The following is a 19,597-nucleotide window of genomic DNA, read 5'->3' on the forward strand; positions in this document are numbered from 1 at the left end:
ACAACACTACATAAGAGAGACAACACAACACTACATAAAGAGAGACACCACAACACTACATAAAGAGAGACACCACAACACTACATAAAGAGAGACAACACAACACTACATAAAGAGAGACAACACAGCACTACATAAAGAGAGACAACACAACACTACATAAAGAGAGAAACCACAACTCTACATAAAGAGAGACAACACAACACTACATAAAGAGAGACACCACAACACTACATAAAGAGAGACACCACAACACTACATAAAGAGAGACACACAACACTACATAAAGAGAGACACCACAACACTACATAAAGAGAGACAACACAACACTACATAAAGAGAGACAACACAACACTACATAAAGAGAGAGACCACAACACTACATAAAGAGAGACAACACAACACTACATAAAGAGAGACAACACAACACTACATAAAGAGAGACACCACAATACTACATAAAGAGAGACAACACAACACTACATAAAGAGAGACAACACAACACTACATAAAAAGACACCACAACACTACATAAAGAGAGACAACACAACACTACATAAAAGAGTGACAACACAACACTACATAAAGAGAGACACCATAACACTACATAAAGAGAGACAACACAACACTACATAAAGAGAGACAACACAACACTACATAAAGAGAGACAACACTGCATAAAGAGAGACAACACAACACTACATAAAGAGAGACAACACAACACTACATAAAAGAGACACCACAACACTACATAAAGAGAGACAACACAACACTACATAAAGAGTGACAACACAACACTACATAAAGAGAGACAACACAACACTACATAAAGAGAGACACCACAACACTACATAAAGAGAGACAACACAACACTACATAAAGAGAGACACCACAACACTACATAAAGAGAGACAACACAACACTACATAAAGAGAGACACCACAACACTACATAAAGAGAGACACCACACCACTACATAAAGAGAGACAACACTACATAAAGAGAGACAACACAACACTACATAAAGAGAGACAACACAACACTACATAAATAGAGACACCACAACACTACATAAAGAGAGACAACACAACACTACATAAAGAGAGACAACACAACACTACATAAAGAGAGACAACACAACACTACATAAAGAGAGACAACACAACACTACATAAAGAGAGACACCACAACACTACATAAAGAGAGACACCACAACACTACATAAAGAGAGACAACACAACACCACATAAAGAGAGACAACACAACACTACATAAAGAGAGACAACACAACACTACATAAAGAGAGACAACACAACACTACATAAAGAGAGACAACACAACACTACATAAAGAGAGACAACACTACATAAAGAGAGACACCACAACACTACATAAAGAGAGACACCACACCACTACATAAAGAGAGACAACACTACATAAAGAGAGACAACACAACACCACATAAAGAGAGACACCACAACACTACATAAAGAGAGACACCACAACATCACAACGAGAGAGACAACACAACACTACATAAAGAGAGACACCACAACACTACATGTGCCTGGTGCTCTCAGGAGGTTACCTATCTATCTTCATATAGCCTGGTGGTCTCAGGAGGTTACCTATCTATCTTCATATAGCCTGGTGCTCTCAGGAGGTTACCTATCTAACTTCATATAGCTTGGTGGTCTCAGGAGGTTACCTATCTATCTTCATATAGCCTGGTGCTCTCAGGAGGTTACCTATCTATCTTCATATAGCCTGGTGGTCTCAGGAGGTTACCTATCTATCTTCATATAGCCAGGCCTATACTGTGGAGTTGCCCACCCCAGGCCTATACTGTGGAGTTGCCCACCCTTTCCTATACTGTGGAGTTGCCCACCCCAGGCCTAAACTGTGGAGTTGCCCAGCCCAGGCCTATACTGTGGAGTTGCCCACCCCAGGCCTATACTGTGGAGTTGCCCAGCCCAGGCCTATACTGTGGAGTTGCCCAGCCCAGGCCTATACTGTGGAGTTGCCCAGCCCAGGCCTATACTGTGGAGTTGCCCAGCCCAGGCCTATACTGTGGAGTTGCCCAGCCCAGGCCTATACTGTGGAGTTGCCCAGCCCAGGCCTATACTGTGGAGTTGCCCAGCCCAGGCCTATACTGTGGAGTTGCCCAGCCCAGGCCTATACTGTGGAGTTGCCCAGCCCTGGCCTATACTGTGGAGTTGCCCAGCCCAGGCCTATACTGTGGAGTTGCCCAGCCCAGGCCTATACTGTGGAGTTGCCTAGCCCTGGCCTATACTGTGGAGTTGCCCAGCCCAGGCCTATACTGTGGAGTTGCCCAGCCCAGGCATATACTGTGGAGTTGCCCAGCCCAGGCCTATACTGTGGAGTTGCCCAGCCCAGGCCTATAATGTGGAGTTGCCCAGCCCAGGCCTATACTGTGGAGTTGCCCTGCCCTGGCCTATACTGTGGAGTTGCCCAGCCCAGGCCTATACTGTGGAGTTGCCCAGCCCAGGCCTATACTGTGGAGTTGCCCACCCCAGGCCTATACTGTGGAGTTGCCCAGCCCTGGCCTATACTGTGGAGTTGCCCAGCCCAGGCCTATACTGTGGAGTTGCCCAGCCCAGGCCTATACTGTGGAGTTGCCCAGCCCAGGCCTATACTGTGGAGTTGCCCAGCCCAGGCCTATACTGTGGAGTTGCCCAGCCCAGGCCTATACTGTGGAGTTGCCCAGCCCAGGCCTATACTGTGGAGTTGCCCACCCCAGGCCTATACTGTGGAGTTCACCGCCCTGCTCTTGTCTGAGCCTAATACAGTCTAATACATATCCAATCTACCCACAGCAGACTGCTGACTGACCTGTAGAGGAGTCTAATACATATCCAATCTACCCACAGCAGACTGCTGTCTGACCTGTAGAGGAGTCTAAATACATATCCAATCTACCCACAGCAGACTGCTGTCTGACCTGTAGAGGAGTCTAATATAGTAGAACAGAACAAAGTAGGATATGGAAGAGGTGAAAAAAAGTATGGGTGATGCAGATACACGGGGGAATCCTCATCAGTGACATCACACACACACACACACGCACGCACGCACGCACGCACGCACGCACGCACGCACGCACGCACGCACGCACACACACACACACACACACACACACACACACACACACACACACACACACACACACACACACACACACACACACACACACACACACAACGTGCTATTAGTGGCTGGTGATGGCTAAGGGGGACCCCACCGTATGAGTTTAGGCTATAGCCAAACGTTTCACGTAAAAAAACGTCATTCGTGATCATCATCAAGGTATAGCGAATGACAGCCGAGTTGCTGGCCGGGCTCGTTGGCTGCTTACCCGGTCCACCGCGCGGCGGGAGAGCCCACGTTTCGCCAACCCCACCCGGAGCTCGTGGATATCGATGACTCCATCACTGTTCAAGTCCAGTTCGTCGAACAGTTCCACCCATCGCTTCTCCCTCTCCGGGTCGCCATCCTCCTGGCAGCGGGCCTGGGTCCTCCAGCCCCGGGGGATCCGAGCCCCCGGCGGACCCATGCGTGGTGACGGTTGGCTGCGTCGGTTAGATCCCGGTGGAAGAGCCTATAGAGTCATCAGCGTCCGATGTCCAAATCAGGATAGATGTTTTGTTGTTGTAATATTCAGGCTACTCAGTCAGTAAATCACTCGGGAGAAGGACAGAGACAGATGTGCAGATTAAAAACAATCGAACCGTGGACCTCACGACGCGCTCCCATTCGCGGTCATGCTATACATGTTACACATCATCTCAAAGTTTTAACACCCGTTTTTATCCCGCAATTGGTTGTAAATAGTTGTTTATTTATCCGTCAAGAAACCAGGAAGCGACGGTAACCTAACACAGTAGTAAAGACAGAAAGCCCTTCCTTTTTTCGGTGCTTTAGAACGGAGCGCGGCAACCTGCCAGAAGCGGAACCTTAATCCAGTGTCAGATTCATCTCGGTAACGGATATGCCCGAGACGTGCAAAGATTAGGCCTGTACATGTCGTCCTCTTGTTTTTTTGGGGACGCACACCAACCCGGGGTGGTTTGTAATGCACAGTCCTGACGTTACGATCCGTCAGAATGTGACAGCAAATGCGCACTTTGCAGCGTTGCAAATAGTTGGTCCGTGTCGGGTCGCTGTCATGCGAAGAACATATTATCTTGGCCAATGCTGCTAATGTATCCTTGCTTCACGTCAGAAACCGTCGCCGTCGCGTCAACTGAGAAAGCGAAGCGTCGAAGGAATGTGTTGTCTTGAGTCTGCGCCGTAGCCTAGCTCTCTGTAGACTACCAGGGATACGCATTTAGTTCAGTCCCCACACACAAAGACCCAAGGTGAATTGAAAAACACTGTTGAAACGGTCTCGTAATTAATGGTGGGACTCGCTCTCGTAATACTATCCTGAAATATCGTAGTAATAGTTATTGAGTCTATGACAGTTCATTGACATTGTACATGTTGTAGACTATATGATGTTTTCTTTCAGTACATTATGAATCACTCTGTTGGACTGATGCCAGGAATGCCCCTTTATAAATCATGTTTGCAACAATAACATGGTCCTGTGTTGCAGTAACACACACAGATACGGGCCACACACACACTCAAATAAAGTCAAGTGGCCTTCTCAAACAAATGTCTAGCACACACCCAACCATCTGGCTTATCAACTAGTTACCGGTTACAACCAGTCACACCTATTACAACTAGTCACCTGTTACAACTAGTCACACATGTTCCAACTAGTCACCTGTTACAACTAGTCACCTATTACAACTAGTCACCTGTTACAACTAGTCAGCTGTTACAACAAGTCACACCTGTTACAACTAGTCACCTGTTACAACTAGTCACCTGTTACAACTAGTCACACATGTTACAACTAGTCAGCTGTTACAACTAGTCACACCTGTTACAACTAGTCACACATGTTACAAATAGTCACCTGTTACAACTAGTTACCTGTTACAACTAGTTACCTGTTACAACTAGTCATACCTGTTACAACTAGTCAGCTGTCACAACTAGTCACCTGTTACAACTAGTCACACCTGTTACAACTAGTCACACCTGTTACAACTAGTCATACCTGTTACAACTAGTCAACTGTTACAACTAGTCAGCTGTCACAACTAGTCACCTGTTACAACTAGTCACACCTTTTACAACTAGTTACACCTGTTACAACTAGTTATACCTGTTACAACTAGTCACACCTGTTACAACTAGTCACACATTTTACAACTAGTTACACCTGTTACAACTAGTTATACCTGTTACAACTAGTCACCTGTTACAACTAGTCACACCTGTTACAACTAGTTACACCTGTTACAACTAGTTATACCTGTTACAACTAGTCAGCTGTCACAACTAGTTATACCTGTTACAACTAGTCAGCTGTTACAACTAGTTATACCTGTTACAACTAGTCAGCTGTCACAACTAGTTATACCTGTTACAACTAGTCAGCTGTTACAACTAGTTATACCTGTTCCAACTAGTCACACCTGGCACTCTCTCTCTCTCTTTCACTCTCTTGTGTTCACACACATATGTTATGTTCTATCCTCATGGGGACCTAAAATGTATTTCTATTCAAATCCTATTTTCCCCAACTCCTAACCCCTAACCCCTAACTCCTAACCCCTAACTCCTAACTCCTAACTCCTACCCCCTAACTCAAAACCCTAAACCTAACTCCTAACCCCTACCCCCTAACCCAAAACCCTAAACCTAACTCCTAACCTCTAACCCAAAACCTAACCCAAAACCCTAAACCTAACTCCTAACCCCTACCCCCTAACTCAAAACCCTAAACCTAACTCCTACCCCTAACCCAAAACCCTAAACCTAACTCCTAACCCAAAACCCTAAACCTAACTCCTAACCCCTAACCCAAAACCCTAAACCTAACTCCTAACCCCTACCCCCTAACTCAAAACCGTAAACCTAACTCCTACCCCTAACCCAAAACCCTAAACCTAACTCCTACCCCTAACCCAAAACCCTAAACCTAACTCCTACCCCTAACCCAAAACCCTAAACCTAACTCCTAACCCCAAACCCTAAAACTAACTCCTAACCTCTAACCCAAAACCCTAAAACTAACTCCTAACCTCTAACCCAAAACCCTAAACCTAACCCAACTCCTAACCCCTAACCCCTAACCCAAAACCCTAAACCTAACTCCTACCCCTAACCCAAAACCCTAAACCTAACTCCTACCCCTAACCCAAAACCCTAAACCTAACTCCTAACCCCAAACCCTAAAACTAACTCCTAACCTCTAACCCAAAACCTAACCCAAAACCCTAAACCTAACTCCTAGCCCCTAACCCAAAACCCTAAACCTAACTCCTAACCCCTAACCCAAAACCTAACCCAAAACCCTAAACCTAACTCCTAGCCCCTAACCCAAAACCCTAAACCTAACTCCTAACCCCTAACCCAAAACCTAACCCAAAACCCTAAACCTAACTCCTAGCCCCTAACCCAAAACCCTAAACCTAACTCCTAACCCAAAACCCTAAACCTAACCCAAAACCTAACCCTAAACCTAAACCTACCCCACTAACCCCTTACCCTAATTCTAACCCGAATGAACCCCTAAACTTAAAATAGCCTTTGTCATCATGGGGAAGTGGGAAATCTCCCCACAAACCAAGCCGCACACACACACTTTCCATAGTTGGAGTGGTGAGGCCAGTATATCACCTGTTCGTCTGTCATCACCCCTCTCTCTGGTGAATGGACTTTTCCCATCACACTGACTGGTTGGCTGAGAGGTGAGAACACACATGCTGACAGACTGGCCATTCGATCTCTGACACACACACACACACACACACACACACACACACACACACACACACACACACACACACACACACACACACACACACACACACACACACACACACACACACACACACACACACACACACACACACACACACACACACACACACACACACTGTCTCCTGATTACCTCATTGTGTGTGCTGGCCCATCTTTCTTTTCCCGGTGTTAACGGTTCCGGTACATTAACGGCCAGGTGTTGTCGGTGCACACGTACACCTCCTCTCTTACATTACCCTCCATCTCTCCCCAATCCATCCATCCTCCTCCCTCATTCTGTTCTCAGATGTGTGGTAGATTAACATGTGTGATAAGCAGGTATATTAAAGGGGCTGATACACTGTAGGGGGTTAGTTTGTGCAGAGACACAGAACAGGAAGGAGCACAGAACAGGACAGGAAGGAGCACAGAACAGGACAGGAGGGAGCACACATCAGAATACAACAGCTGGTTTCACATTTTTTGTTTTTTCGTTAATTTCCTTCCCACGTGCTGAAATGTGTAAAGGACTGTCCTCCCTTCCCTCGTCATGCTTGGAGAAGTGAGTATGGAAGTGGGTAGTACTGTATGTAGTGTGTAGTATGTAGTACTGTATGTAGTGTGTAGTGTGTAGTATGTAGTACTGTATGTAGTGTGTAGTGTGTAGTATGTAGTACTGTATGTAGTGTGTAGTATGTAGTACTGTATGTAGTGTGTAGTATGTAGTACTGTATGTAGTACTGTATGTAGTGTGTAGTATGTAGTACTGTATGTAGTGTGTAGTATGTAGTACTGTATGTAGTGTGTAGTATGTAGTACTGTATGTAGTGTGTAGTGTGTAGTATGTAGTACTGTATGTAGTGTGTAGTATGTAGTACTGTATGTAGTGTGTAGTGTGTAGTATGTAGTACTGTATGTAGTGTGTAGTGTGTAGTATGTAGTACAAAATGTAATGTGTAGTGTGTAGTATGTAGTACTGTATGTAGTGTGTAGTATGTAGTACTGTATGTAGTGTGTAGTATGTAGTACTGTATGTAGTATGTAGTACTGTATGTAGTGTGTAGTGTGTAGTATGTAGTACTGTATGTAGTGTGTAGTATGTAGTACTGTATGTAGTGTGTAGTGTGTAGTATGTAGTACTGTATGTAGTGTGTAGTGTGTAGTACTGTATGTAGTGTGTAGTGTGTAGTATGTAGTACTGTATGTAGCGTGTAGTGTGTAGTATGAAATGTGTAGCACAGGAGGTTGGTGGCACCATAACTGGGGAGGCCAGGGCTCGTGGTAATGACTGGAGCAGAACTAGTGGAATGGTATCAAATACATCAGACACATGGTTGGATGCCAGTCCATTTACTCCATTCCGGTCATTATTATGAGCCGTCCTCCCCTGGTATGTAGTATGTAGTATGTAATATGTATTGTGTAGTATGTAGTATGTAGTGTGTAATATGTATTGTGTAGTATGTAGTGTGTAGTATGTAGTGTGTAGTAGTATGTATTGTGTAGTATGTAGTGTGTAGTATGTATTGTGTAGTATGTAGTATGTAGTAGTATGTATTGTGTAGTATGTAGTGTGTAGTATGTATTGTGTAGTATGTAGTGTGTAGTATGTAGTGTGTAGTATGTATTGTGAAGTATGTAGTGTGTAATATGTATTGTGTAGTATGTATTGTGTAGTATGTAGTGTGTAATATGTATTGTGTAGTATGTAGTGTGTAGTATGTAGTGTGTAATAGTATGTATTGTGTAGTATGTATTGTGTAGTATGTAGTGTGTAGTATGTATTTGTGTAGTGTGTAGTATGTAGTGTGTAATATGTATTGTGTAGTATGTAGTATGTAGTGTGTAGTATGTAGTGTGTAGTATGTATTGTGTAGTATGTATTGTGTAGTATGTAGTGTGTAGTATGTATTGTGTAGTATGTAGTATGTAGTGTGTAATATGTATTGTGTAGTATGTAGTATGTAGTGTGTAGTATGTAGTGTGTAGTAGTATGTATTGTGTAGTATGTAGTGTGTAGTATGTATTGTGTAGTATGTAGTATGTAGTAGTATGTATTGTGTAGTATGTAGTGTGTAGTATGTAGTGTGTAGTATGTATTGTGAAGTATGTAGTGTGTAATATGTATTGTGTAGTATGTATTGTGTAGTATGTAGTGTGTAATATGTATTGTGTAGTATGTAGTGTGTAGTATGTAATAGTATGTATTGTGTAGTATGTATTGTGTAGTATGTAGTGTGTAGTATGTATTGTGTAGTATGTAGTGTGTAATATGTATTGTGTAGTATGTAGTGTATAGTATGTAGTGTGTAGTAGTATGTATTGTGTAGTATGTAGTGTGTAGTATGTAGTGTGTAGTATGTAGTATGTAGTGTGTAGTATGTAGTACTGTATGTAGTGTGTAGTATGTAGTACTGTATGTAGTGTGTAGTATGTAGTACTGTATGTAGTACTGTATGTAGTGTGTAGTATGTAGTACTGTATGTAGTGTGTAGTATGTAGTACTGTATGTAGTGTGTAGTATGTAGTACTGTATGTAGTGTGTCGTGTGTAGTATGTAGTACTGTATGTAGTGTGTAGTATGTAGTACTGTATGTAGTGTGTAGTGTGTAGTATGTAGTACTGTATGTAGTGTGTAGTGTGTAGTATGTAGTACAAAATGTAATGTGTAGTGTGTAGTATGTAGTACTGTATGTAGTGTGTAGTATGTAGTACTGTATGTAGTGTGTAGTATGTAGTACTGTATGTAGTGTGTAGTATGTAGTACTGTATGTAGTATGTAGTACTGTATGTAGTGTGTAGTGTGTAGTATGTAGTACTGTATGTAGTGTGTAGTATGTAGTACTGTATGTAGTGTGTAGTGTGTAGTATGTAGTACTGTATGTAGTGTGTAGTGTGTAGTACTGTATGTAGTGTGTAGTATGTAGTACTGTATGTAGCGTGTAGTGTGTAGTATGAAATGTGTAGCACAGGAGGTTGGTGGCACCATAACTGGGGAGGCCAGGGCTCGTGGTAATGACTGGAGCAGAACTAGTGGAATGGTATCAAATACATCAGACACATGGTTGGATGCCAGTCCATTTACTCCATTCCGGTCATTATTATGAGCCGTCCTCCCCTGGTATGTAGTATGTAGTATGTAATATGTATTGTGTAGTATGTAGTATGTAGTGTGTAATATGTATTGTGTAGTATGTAGTGTGTAGTATGTAGTGTGTAGTAGTATGTATTGTGTAGTATGTAGTGTGTAGTATGTATTGTGTAGTATGTAGTATGTAGTAGTATGTATTGTGTAGTATGTAGTGTGTAGTATGTATTGTGTAGTATGTAGTGTGTAGTATGTAGTGTGTAGTATGTATTGTGAAGTATGTAGTGTGTAATATGTATTGTGTAGTATGTATTGTGTAGTATGTAGTGTGTAATATGTATTGTGTAGTATGTAGTGTGTAGTATGTAGTGTGTAATAGTATGTATTGTGTAGTATGTATTGTGTAGTATGTAGTGTGTAGTATGTATTGTGTAGTGTGTAGTATGTAGTGTGTAATATGTATTGTGTAGTATGTAGTATGTAGTGTGTAGTATGTAGTGTGTAGTATGTATTGTGTAGTATGTATTGTGTAGTATGTAGTGTGTAGTATGTATTGTGTAGTATGTAGTATGTAGTGTGTAATATGTATTGTGTAGTATGTAGTATGTAGTGTGTAGTATGTAGTGTGTAGTAGTATGTATTGTGTAGTATGTAGTGTGTAGTATGTATTGTGTAGTATGTAGTATGTAGTAGTATGTATTGTGTAGTATGTAGTGTGTAGTATGTAGTGTGTAGTATGTATTGTGAAGTATGTAGTGTGTAATATGTATTGTGTAGTATGTATTGTGTAGTATGTAGTGTGTAATATGTATTGTGTAGTATGTAGTGTGTAGTATGTAATAGTATGTATTGTGTAGTATGTATTGTGTAGTATGTAGTGTGTAGTATGTATTGTGTAGTATGTAGTGTGTAATATGTATTGTGTAGTATGTAGTGTATAGTATGTAGTGTGTAGTAGTATGTATTGTGTAGTATGTAGTGTGTGTAGTATGTAGTGTGTATGTATGTAGTATGTAGTGTGTGTAGTATGTAGTGTGTAGTATGTATTGTGTAGTATGTAGTGTGTAGTATGTAGTGTGTAGTATGTATTGTGTAGTATGTAGTATGTAGTGTGTAGTATGTAGTGTGTAGTATGTATTGTGTAGTATGTAGTGTGTAGTATGTATTGTGTAGTATGTAGTATGTAGTGTGTAATAGTATGTATTGTGTAGTATGTATTGTGTAGTATGTAGTGTGTAGTATGTATTGTGTAGTATGTAGTATGTAGTGTGTAATATGTATTGTGTAGTATGTAGTATGTAGTGTGTAGTATGTAGTGTGTAGTAGTATGTATTGTGTAGTATGTAGTGTGTAGTATGTATTGTGTAGTATGTAGTAGTATGTATTGTGTAGTATGTAGTGTGTAGTATGTATTGTGTAGTATGTATTGTGTAGTATGTATTGTGTAGTATGTAGTGTGTAGTATGTAGTGTGTAGTATGTAGTGTGTAGTATGTATTGTGTAGTATGTAGTATGTAGTAGTATGTATTGTGTAGTATGTAGTGTATAGTATGTATTGTGTAGTATGTAGTGTGTAGTATGTAGTGTGTAGTATGTATTGTGAAGTATGTATTGTGTAGTATGTATTGTGTAGTATGTAGTGTGTAGTATGTATTGTGTAGTGTGTAGTATGTAGTGTGTAATATGTATTGTGTAGTATGTAGTATGTAGTGTGTAGTATGTAGTGTGTAGTATGTATTGTGTAGTATGTATTGTGTAGTATGTAGTGTGTAGTATGTATTGTGTAGTATGTAGTATGTAGTGTGTAATATGTATTGTGTAGTATGTAGTATGTAGTGTGTAGTATGTAGTGTGTAGTAGTATGTATTGTGTAGTATGTAGTGTGTAGTATGTATTGTGTAGTATGTAGTATGTAGTAGTATGTATTGTGTAGTATGTAGTGTGTAGTATGTAGTGTGTAGTATGTATTGTGAAGTATGTAGTGTGTAATATGTATTGTGTAGTATGTATTGTGTAGTATGTAGTGTGTAATATGTATTGTGTAGTATGTAGTGTGTAGTATGTAATAGTATGTATTGTGTAGTATGTATTGTGTAGTATGTAGTGTGTAGTATGTATTGTGTAGTATGTAGTGTGTAATATGTATTGTGTAGTATGTAGTGTATAGTATGTAGTGTGTAGTAGTATGTATTGTGTAGTATGTAGTGTGTAGTATGTAGTGTGTAGTATGTAGTATGTAGTGTGTAGTATGTAGTACTGTATGTAGTGTGTAGTATGTAGTACTGTATGTAGTGTGTAGTATGTAGTACTGTATGTAGTACTGTATGTAGTGTGTAGTATGTAGTACTGTATGTAGTGTGTAGTATGTAGTACTGTATGTAGTGTGTAGTATGTAGTACTGTATGTAGTGTGTCGTGTGTAGTATGTAGTACTGTATGTAGTGTGTAGTATGTAGTACTGTATGTAGTGTGTAGTGTGTAGTATGTAGTACTGTATGTAGTGTGTAGTGTGTAGTATGTAGTACAAAATGTAATGTGTAGTGTGTAGTATGTAGTACTGTATGTAGTGTGTAGTATGTAGTACTGTATGTAGTGTGTAGTATGTAGTACTGTATGTAGTGTGTAGTATGTAGTACTGTATGTAGTATGTAGTACTGTATGTAGTGTGTAGTGTGTAGTATGTAGTACTGTATGTAGTGTGTAGTATGTAGTACTGTATGTAGTGTGTAGTGTGTAGTATGTAGTACTGTATGTAGTGTGTAGTGTGTAGTACTGTATGTAGTGTGTAGTATGTAGTACTGTATGTAGCGTGTAGTGTGTAGTATGAAATGTGTAGCACAGGAGGTTGGTGGCACCATAACTGGGGAGGCCAGGGCTCGTGGTAATGACTGGAGCAGAACTAGTGGAATGGTATCAAATACATCAGACACATGGTTGGATGCCAGTCCATTTACTCCATTCCGGTCATTATTATGAGCCGTCCTCCCCTGGTATGTAGTATGTAGTATGTAATATGTATTGTGTAGTATGTAGTATGTAGTGTGTAATATGTATTGTGTAGTATGTAGTGTGTAGTATGTAGTGTGTAGTAGTATGTATTGTGTAGTATGTAGTGTGTAGTATGTATTGTGTAGTATGTAGTATGTAGTAGTATGTATTGTGTAGTATGTAGTGTGTAGTATGTATTGTGTAGTATGTAGTGTGTAGTATGTAGTGTGTAGTATGTATTGTGAAGTATGTAGTGTGTAATATGTATTGTGTAGTATGTATTGTGTAGTATGTAGTGTGTAATATGTATTGTGTAGTATGTAGTGTGTAGTATGTAGTGTGTAATAGTATGTATTGTGTAGTATGTATTGTGTAGTATGTAGTGTGTAGTATGTATTGTGTAGTGTGTAGTATGTAGTGTGTAATATGTATTGTGTAGTATGTAGTATGTAGTGTGTAGTATGTAGTGTGTAGTATGTATTGTGTAGTATGTATTGTGTAGTATGTAGTGTGTAGTATGTATTGTGTAGTATGTAGTATGTAGTGTGTAATATGTATTGTGTAGTATGTAGTATGTAGTGTGTAGTATGTAGTGTGTAGTAGTATGTATTGTGTAGTATGTAGTGTGTAGTATGTATTGTGTAGTATGTAGTATGTAGTAGTATGTATTGTGTAGTATGTAGTGTGTAGTATGTAGTGTGTAGTATGTATTGTGAAGTATGTAGTGTGTAATATGTATTGTGTAGTATGTATTGTGTAGTATGTAGTGTGTAATATGTATTGTGTAGTATGTAGTGTGTAGTATGTAATAGTATGTATTGTGTAGTATGTATTGTGTAGTATGTAGTGTGTAGTATGTATTGTGTAGTATGTAGTGTGTAATATGTATTGTGTAGTATGTAGTGTATAGTATGTAGTGTGTAGTAGTATGTATTGTGTAGTATGTAGTGTGTAGTATGTAGTGTGTAGTATGTAGTATGTAGTGTGTAGTATGTAGTGTGTAGTATGTATTGTGTAGTATGTAGTGTGTAGTATGTAGTGTGTAGTATGTATTGTGTAGTATGTAGTATGTAGTGTGTAGTATGTAGTGTGTAGTATGTATTGTGTAGTATGTAGTGTGTAGTATGTATTGTGTAGTATGTAGTATGTAGTGTGTAATAGTATGTATTGTGTAGTATGTATTGTGTAGTATGTAGTGTGTAGTATGTATTGTGTAGTATGTAGTATGTAGTGTGTAATATGTATTGTGTAGTATGTAGTATGTAGTGTGTAGTATGTAGTGTGTAGTAGTATGTATTGTGTAGTATGTAGTGTGTAGTATGTATTGTGTAGTATGTAGTAGTATGTATTGTGTAGTATGTAGTGTGTAGTATGTATTGTGTAGTATGTAGTGTGTAGTATGTAGTGTGTAGTATGTATTGTGAAGTATGTAGTGTGTAATATGTATTGTGTAGTATGTATTGTGTAGTATGTAGTGTGTAATATGTATTGTGTAGTATGTAGTGTGTAGTATGTAGTGTGTAATAGTATGTATTGTGTAGTATGTATTGTGTAGTATGTAGTGTGTAGTATGTATTGTGTAGTATGTAGTGTGTAATATGTATTGTGTAGTATGTAGTGTATAGTATGTAGTGTGTAGTAGTATGTATTGTGTAGTATGTAGTGTGTAGTATGTAGTGTGTAGTATGTAGTGTGTAGTATGTATTGTGTAGTATGTAGTATGTAGTAGTATGTATTGTGTAGTATGTAGTGTATAGTATGTATTGTGTAGTATGTAGTGTGTAGTATGTAGTGTGTAGTATGTATTGTGAAGTATGTAGTGTGTAATATGTATTGTGTAGTATGTATTGTGTAGTATGCAGTGTGTAATATGTATTGTGTAGTATGTAGTGTGTAGTATGTAGTGTGTAGTATGTATTGTGTAGTATGTAGTGTGTAATATGTATTGTGTAGTATGTAGTGTGTAGTATGTAGTGTGTAGTAGTATGTATTGTGTAGTATGTAGTGTGTAGTATGTAGTGTGTAGTATGTAGTGTGTAGTAGTATGTATTGTGTAGTATGTATTGTGTAGTATGTATTGTAGTATGTAGTGTGTAGTATGTATTGTGTAGTGCGTAGTATGTATTGTGTAGTATGTATTGTGTAGTATGTATTGTGTAGTATGTGGTGTGTAGTATGTATTGTGTAGTATGTATTGTGTAGTATGTAGTATGTATTGTGTAATATGTATTGTGTAGTATGTATTGTGTAGTGTGTATTGTGTAGTATGTACTGTGTAGTGTGTATTGTGTAGTATGTATTGTGTAGTGTGTATTGTGTAGTATGTATTGTGTAGTATGTAGTATGTATTGTGTATTATGTATTGTGTAGTATGTATTGTGTAGTATGTATTGTGTAGTGTGTATTGTGTAGTGTGTGAGGATGCATCATAGTTTCTAAAGAGAGACCAGTGTGTTTGTTGACGGAGAAGGTTGATGTGTTTTGTTGAAGGAGAAGGTTGATGTGTTTTGTTGAAGGAGAGGTTGATGTGATTGTTGAAGGAGAGGTTGATGTGTTTTGTTGAAGGAGAGGTTGATGTGATTGTTGAAAGGAGAAGGTTGATGTGATTGTTGAAGGAGAAGATTAATGTGATTGTTGAAGCTGAAGGTTGATGTGATTGTTGAAGGAGAAGGTTGATGTGATTGTTGAAGGAGAAGGTTGATGTGATTGTTGAAGGAGAGGTTGATGTGATTGTTGAAGGAGAAGGTTGATGTGTTTTGTTGAAGGAGAAGGCTGATGTGTTTTGTTGAAGGAGAAGGTTGATGTGTTTTGTTGAAGGAGAAGGTTGATGTGATTGTTGAAGGAGAGGTTGATGTGATTGTTGAAGGAGAAGGTTGATGTGTTTTGTTGAAGGAGAAGGCTGATGTGTTTTGTTGAAGGAGAAGGTTGATGTGTTTTGTTGAAGGAGAAGGTTGATGTGATTGTTGAAGGAGAAGGTTGATGTGATTGTTGAAGGAGAAGGTTGATGTGATTGTTGAAGGAGAGGTTGATGTGATTGTTGAAGGAGAAGGTTGATGTGTTTTGTTGAAGGAGAAGGCTGATGTGTTTTGTTGAAGGAGAAGGTTGATGTGTTTTGTTGAAGGAGAAGGTTGATGTGATTGTTGAAGGAGAAGGTTGATGTGTTTTGTTGAAGGAGAAGGTTGATGTGATTGTTGAAGGAGAAGGTTGATATGATTAGATTTTTAGATATAGAGAACAAACTAAATGTGTGTGTGTGTGTGTGTGTGTGTGTGTGTGTGTGTGTGTGTGTGTGTGTGTGTGTGTGTGTGTGTGTGTGTGTGTGTGTGTGTGTGTGTGTGTGTGTGTGTGTGTGTGTGTGTGTGTGTGTGTGTGTGTGTGCGTGTGTGTGCGTGTGCGTGTTCCAGAGCAAAGGGGATGCGGGTGAAGTTGAGTCACCTGGCTGACAAACAGGAGTGGACACATCACAAACACAGGTAACCTGTCTGTCTGTCTGTCTGTCTGTCTGTCTGTCTGTCTGTCTGTCTGTCTGTCTGTCTGTCTGTCTGTCTGTCTGTCTGTCTGTCTGTCTGTCTGTCTGTCTGTCTGTCTGTCTGTCTGTCTGTCTGTCTGTCTGTCTGTCTGTCTGTCTGTCTGTCTGTCTGTCTGTCTGTCTGTCTGTCTGTCTGTCTGTCTGTCTGTCTGTCTGTCTGTCTGTCTGTCTGTCTGTCTGTCTGTCTGTCTGTCTGTCTACCATTCTACACCAGTGAGCTACTGCAGTCTTGAGTTACGTCAGGAACTGTGGGTTGTTTAGCTGACATCAGAGCTTCTCCCTAATCTCTTTCTCTATAACCTCATGCCTGTTCTAAAGGGTCCATGAGGACAGGACTCTTCAGGATCTGGAGTCTCTACTCAACAGCAAGAGTAAGATCTAGTCCATCTCTTCTCTCTCTCTCTCTTCTTTGTCCCCCTCTCTCTTCTATCGCTCTTCTCTTTTCCTCTCTTCCCTTTCTCTCCCGCTCTCATCTCTTTGTCACTTTTTCTTCTATCTCCCTCTCTCTTCTCTCTCCTTCTTTTCAGTCCCTCTCTCTCTTCACTCTCCCTCCCTATCTCTTATTCGCTTTCTCCCTCTTCTCTCTCCCCCTCTCTCTGCCTCTTCTCTCTTTCTCTCCCTCCTTCTCTTCTCTCTCTCTAATTACACTGATACGTTTCCGTGGCAATGTATAGTTTGACTTGTTGAAATGCCCCCTTCTACCAGTTGGCCAGAAAGCTTTCCTCTGGTTCCTGCAGTCTGAGTTCAGTGAGGAGAACCTGCAGTTCTGGTTGGCCTGTGAGGAGTACAGGGTTACCCCTCCATGGCAGCAGGAGGCCAAGGCCCAGTCTATGTACTGCCAGTACATCAACCCTGGTTCACCACAGGAGGTAGGTGGAGTGTTGTGTAGATGCTGTCTAAATGTTGTATATACATTTTACAGACGTTGTATAGATGTTGTGTGAATGTTGTAGAAGTAAGTAGGCCTTGTCTGAGCCAGAACAGTCCAGAGGGGCGAGAGCCCCCCATTTCTCATATTTTATTTCTGTAGCATAAGGAAGCTCGATGTAAAGTGGCTTGTGAGGTGTGGAAACACTTTGTTGCTTTTATGAATTTTGTTTTGCTGCTTTTTGTTCTATGTTGCTTTGTCTGTATGCTATGTCTTGCTTGTCCTATGTTGCTATGTCTTGCTTGTTCTATGGTGCTATTGTCTATATTGTAACTGTTTTTAATAACCTGCCCAGGGACTGCGGTTGAAAATTAGCCGGCTGGCTAAAACCGGCACTTTTACTGAAACGTTGATTAATGTGCACTGTCCCTGTAAAAATAAAATAAAATAAACTAAAAGTACACCCCCTGGACAGGATGCTAGTGAACGTTGTACAGGCGTTGTCTGAACATTGTGTGTGTTGTTGCCAGGTGAACCTGGATGCTGAGACCAGGGAGGCTCTACTGAGAGTGACGGAGGAGCCTGCAGGCGACACATTCCACGAGGCCCAACAACACGTCTACCACCTGATGGCCAAAGACTCTTATCCTCGCTTCCTGCGCTCCCCACACTGCCTGGAGGCCCTTAGGGTTCCTTAGATATTCCACAGCGCCACCTGCTGCCCCGGGGGACCACACAACAACATAATAACAAGCTGTGTTTTATAACAACATTAGAATTTATATAATTTATATTTATTCTCAAGTCTTAGTAGACACTCATATGTGAGTTGTAAGATGTTTGTGTTTATCATAAATATGGTATAACTGGTATATGTCCATGTAGTTCATAATCAAGTGTTTTGACAGGAACTGAGATCCTGAGTATTCTAGTCAAATCAAATTGGTCACATACACATATTTAACAGATGTTATTGGTCCATATTTATCAGATGTTATTGGTCATATACACATATTTATCAGATGTTATTGGTCCATATTTAACAGATGTTATTGGTCCATACACATATTTAACAGATGTTATTGGTCCATATTTAACAGATGTTATTGGTCCATATTTAACAGATGTTATTGGTCCATATTTAACAGATGTTATTGGTCCATATTTTACAGATGCTATTGGTCCATATTTAACAGATACTATTGGTCCATATTTAACAGATGTTATTGGTCCATATTTAACAGATGTTATTGGTCCATATTTAACAGATACTATTGGTCCATATTTAACAGATGTTATTGGTCCATATTTAACAGATGTTATTGGTCCATATTTAACAGATGTTATTGGTCCATATTTAACAGATGCTATTGGTCCATATTTAACAGATGTTATTGGTCCATACACATATTTAACAGATGTTATTGGTCACATACACATATTTAACAGATGTTATTGGTCATATACACATATTTAACAGATGTTATTGGTCATATACACATATTTATCAGATGTTATTGGTCCATATTTAACAGATGTTATTGGTCCATATTTATCAGATGTTATTGGTCCATATTTAACAGATGTTATTGGTCACATACACATATTTAACAGATGTTATTGGTCCATACACATATTTAACAGATGTTATTGGTCACATACACATATTTAACAGATGTTATTGGTCACATACACATATTTAACAGATGTTATTGGTCCATACACATATTTAACAGATGTTATTGGTCCATACACATATTTAACAGATGTTATTGGTCACATACACATATTTAACAGATGTTATTGGTCCATATTTAACAGATGTTATTGGTCACATACACATATTTAACAGATGTTATTGGTCCATATTTAACAGATGTTATTGGTCACATACACATATTTATCAGATGTTATTGGTCCATATTTAACATATGCTATTGGTCCATATTTAACAGATGTTATTGGTCCATATTTAACAGATGTTATTGGTCATATACACATATTTAACAGATGTTATTGGTCCATATTTAACAGATGTTATTGGTCCATATTTAACAGATGTTATTGGTCCATATTTATCAGATGTTATTGGTCCATATTTAACAGATGTTATTGGTCCATATTTAACATATGCTATTGGTCCATATTTATCAGATGTTATTGGTCCATATTTAACAGATGCTATTGGTCCATATTTAACAGATGTTATTGGTCCATATTTAACAGATGTTATTGGTCAC

At 39.5% G+C, this 19,597-nt stretch overlaps 1 protein-coding gene across 1 annotated transcript; it reads left to right on the forward strand.

Annotated features, from left to right (window-relative positions):
- The first annotated feature begins 7,242 nt into the window (after positions 1–7,242).
- Positions 7,243–18,414, forward strand: LOC124018571 (regulator of G-protein signaling 4-like). Its single transcript, XM_046333905.1, has 5 exons — positions 7,243–7,447; positions 16,365–16,433; positions 16,808–16,860; positions 17,195–17,358; positions 17,888–18,414. The coding sequence occupies exons 1-5, from the start codon at positions 7,404–7,406 to the stop codon at positions 18,053–18,055; spliced, it is 498 nt and encodes a 165-aa protein (XP_046189861.1). The 5' UTR covers positions 7,243–7,403; the 3' UTR covers positions 18,056–18,414.
- The last annotated feature ends 1,183 nt before the right edge of the window (positions 18,415–19,597 follow it).

Source organism: Oncorhynchus gorbuscha, unplaced genomic scaffold (genome assembly GCF_021184085.1).
Source record: "Oncorhynchus gorbuscha isolate QuinsamMale2020 ecotype Even-year unplaced genomic scaffold, OgorEven_v1.0 Un_scaffold_550, whole genome shotgun sequence".
Taxonomy (NCBI): Eukaryota; Metazoa; Chordata; class Actinopteri; order Salmoniformes; family Salmonidae; genus Oncorhynchus; species Oncorhynchus gorbuscha.

Excerpts from the sequence above, each read along its gene's own strand:
- LOC124018571 (XM_046333905.1), top strand. The coding sequence starts at position 7,404 with ATGTGTAAAGGACTGTCCTCCCTTCCCTCGTCATGCTTGGAGAA. Across the intron at positions 16,434-16,807 it reads TGGACACATCACAAACACAG|GGTCCATGAGGACAGGACTC; the intron begins GTAACCTGTCTG and ends CCTGTTCTAAAG. Across the intron at positions 16,861-17,194 it reads GTCTCTACTCAACAGCAAGA|TTGGCCAGAAAGCTTTCCTC; the intron begins GTAAGATCTAGT and ends CCCTTCTACCAG.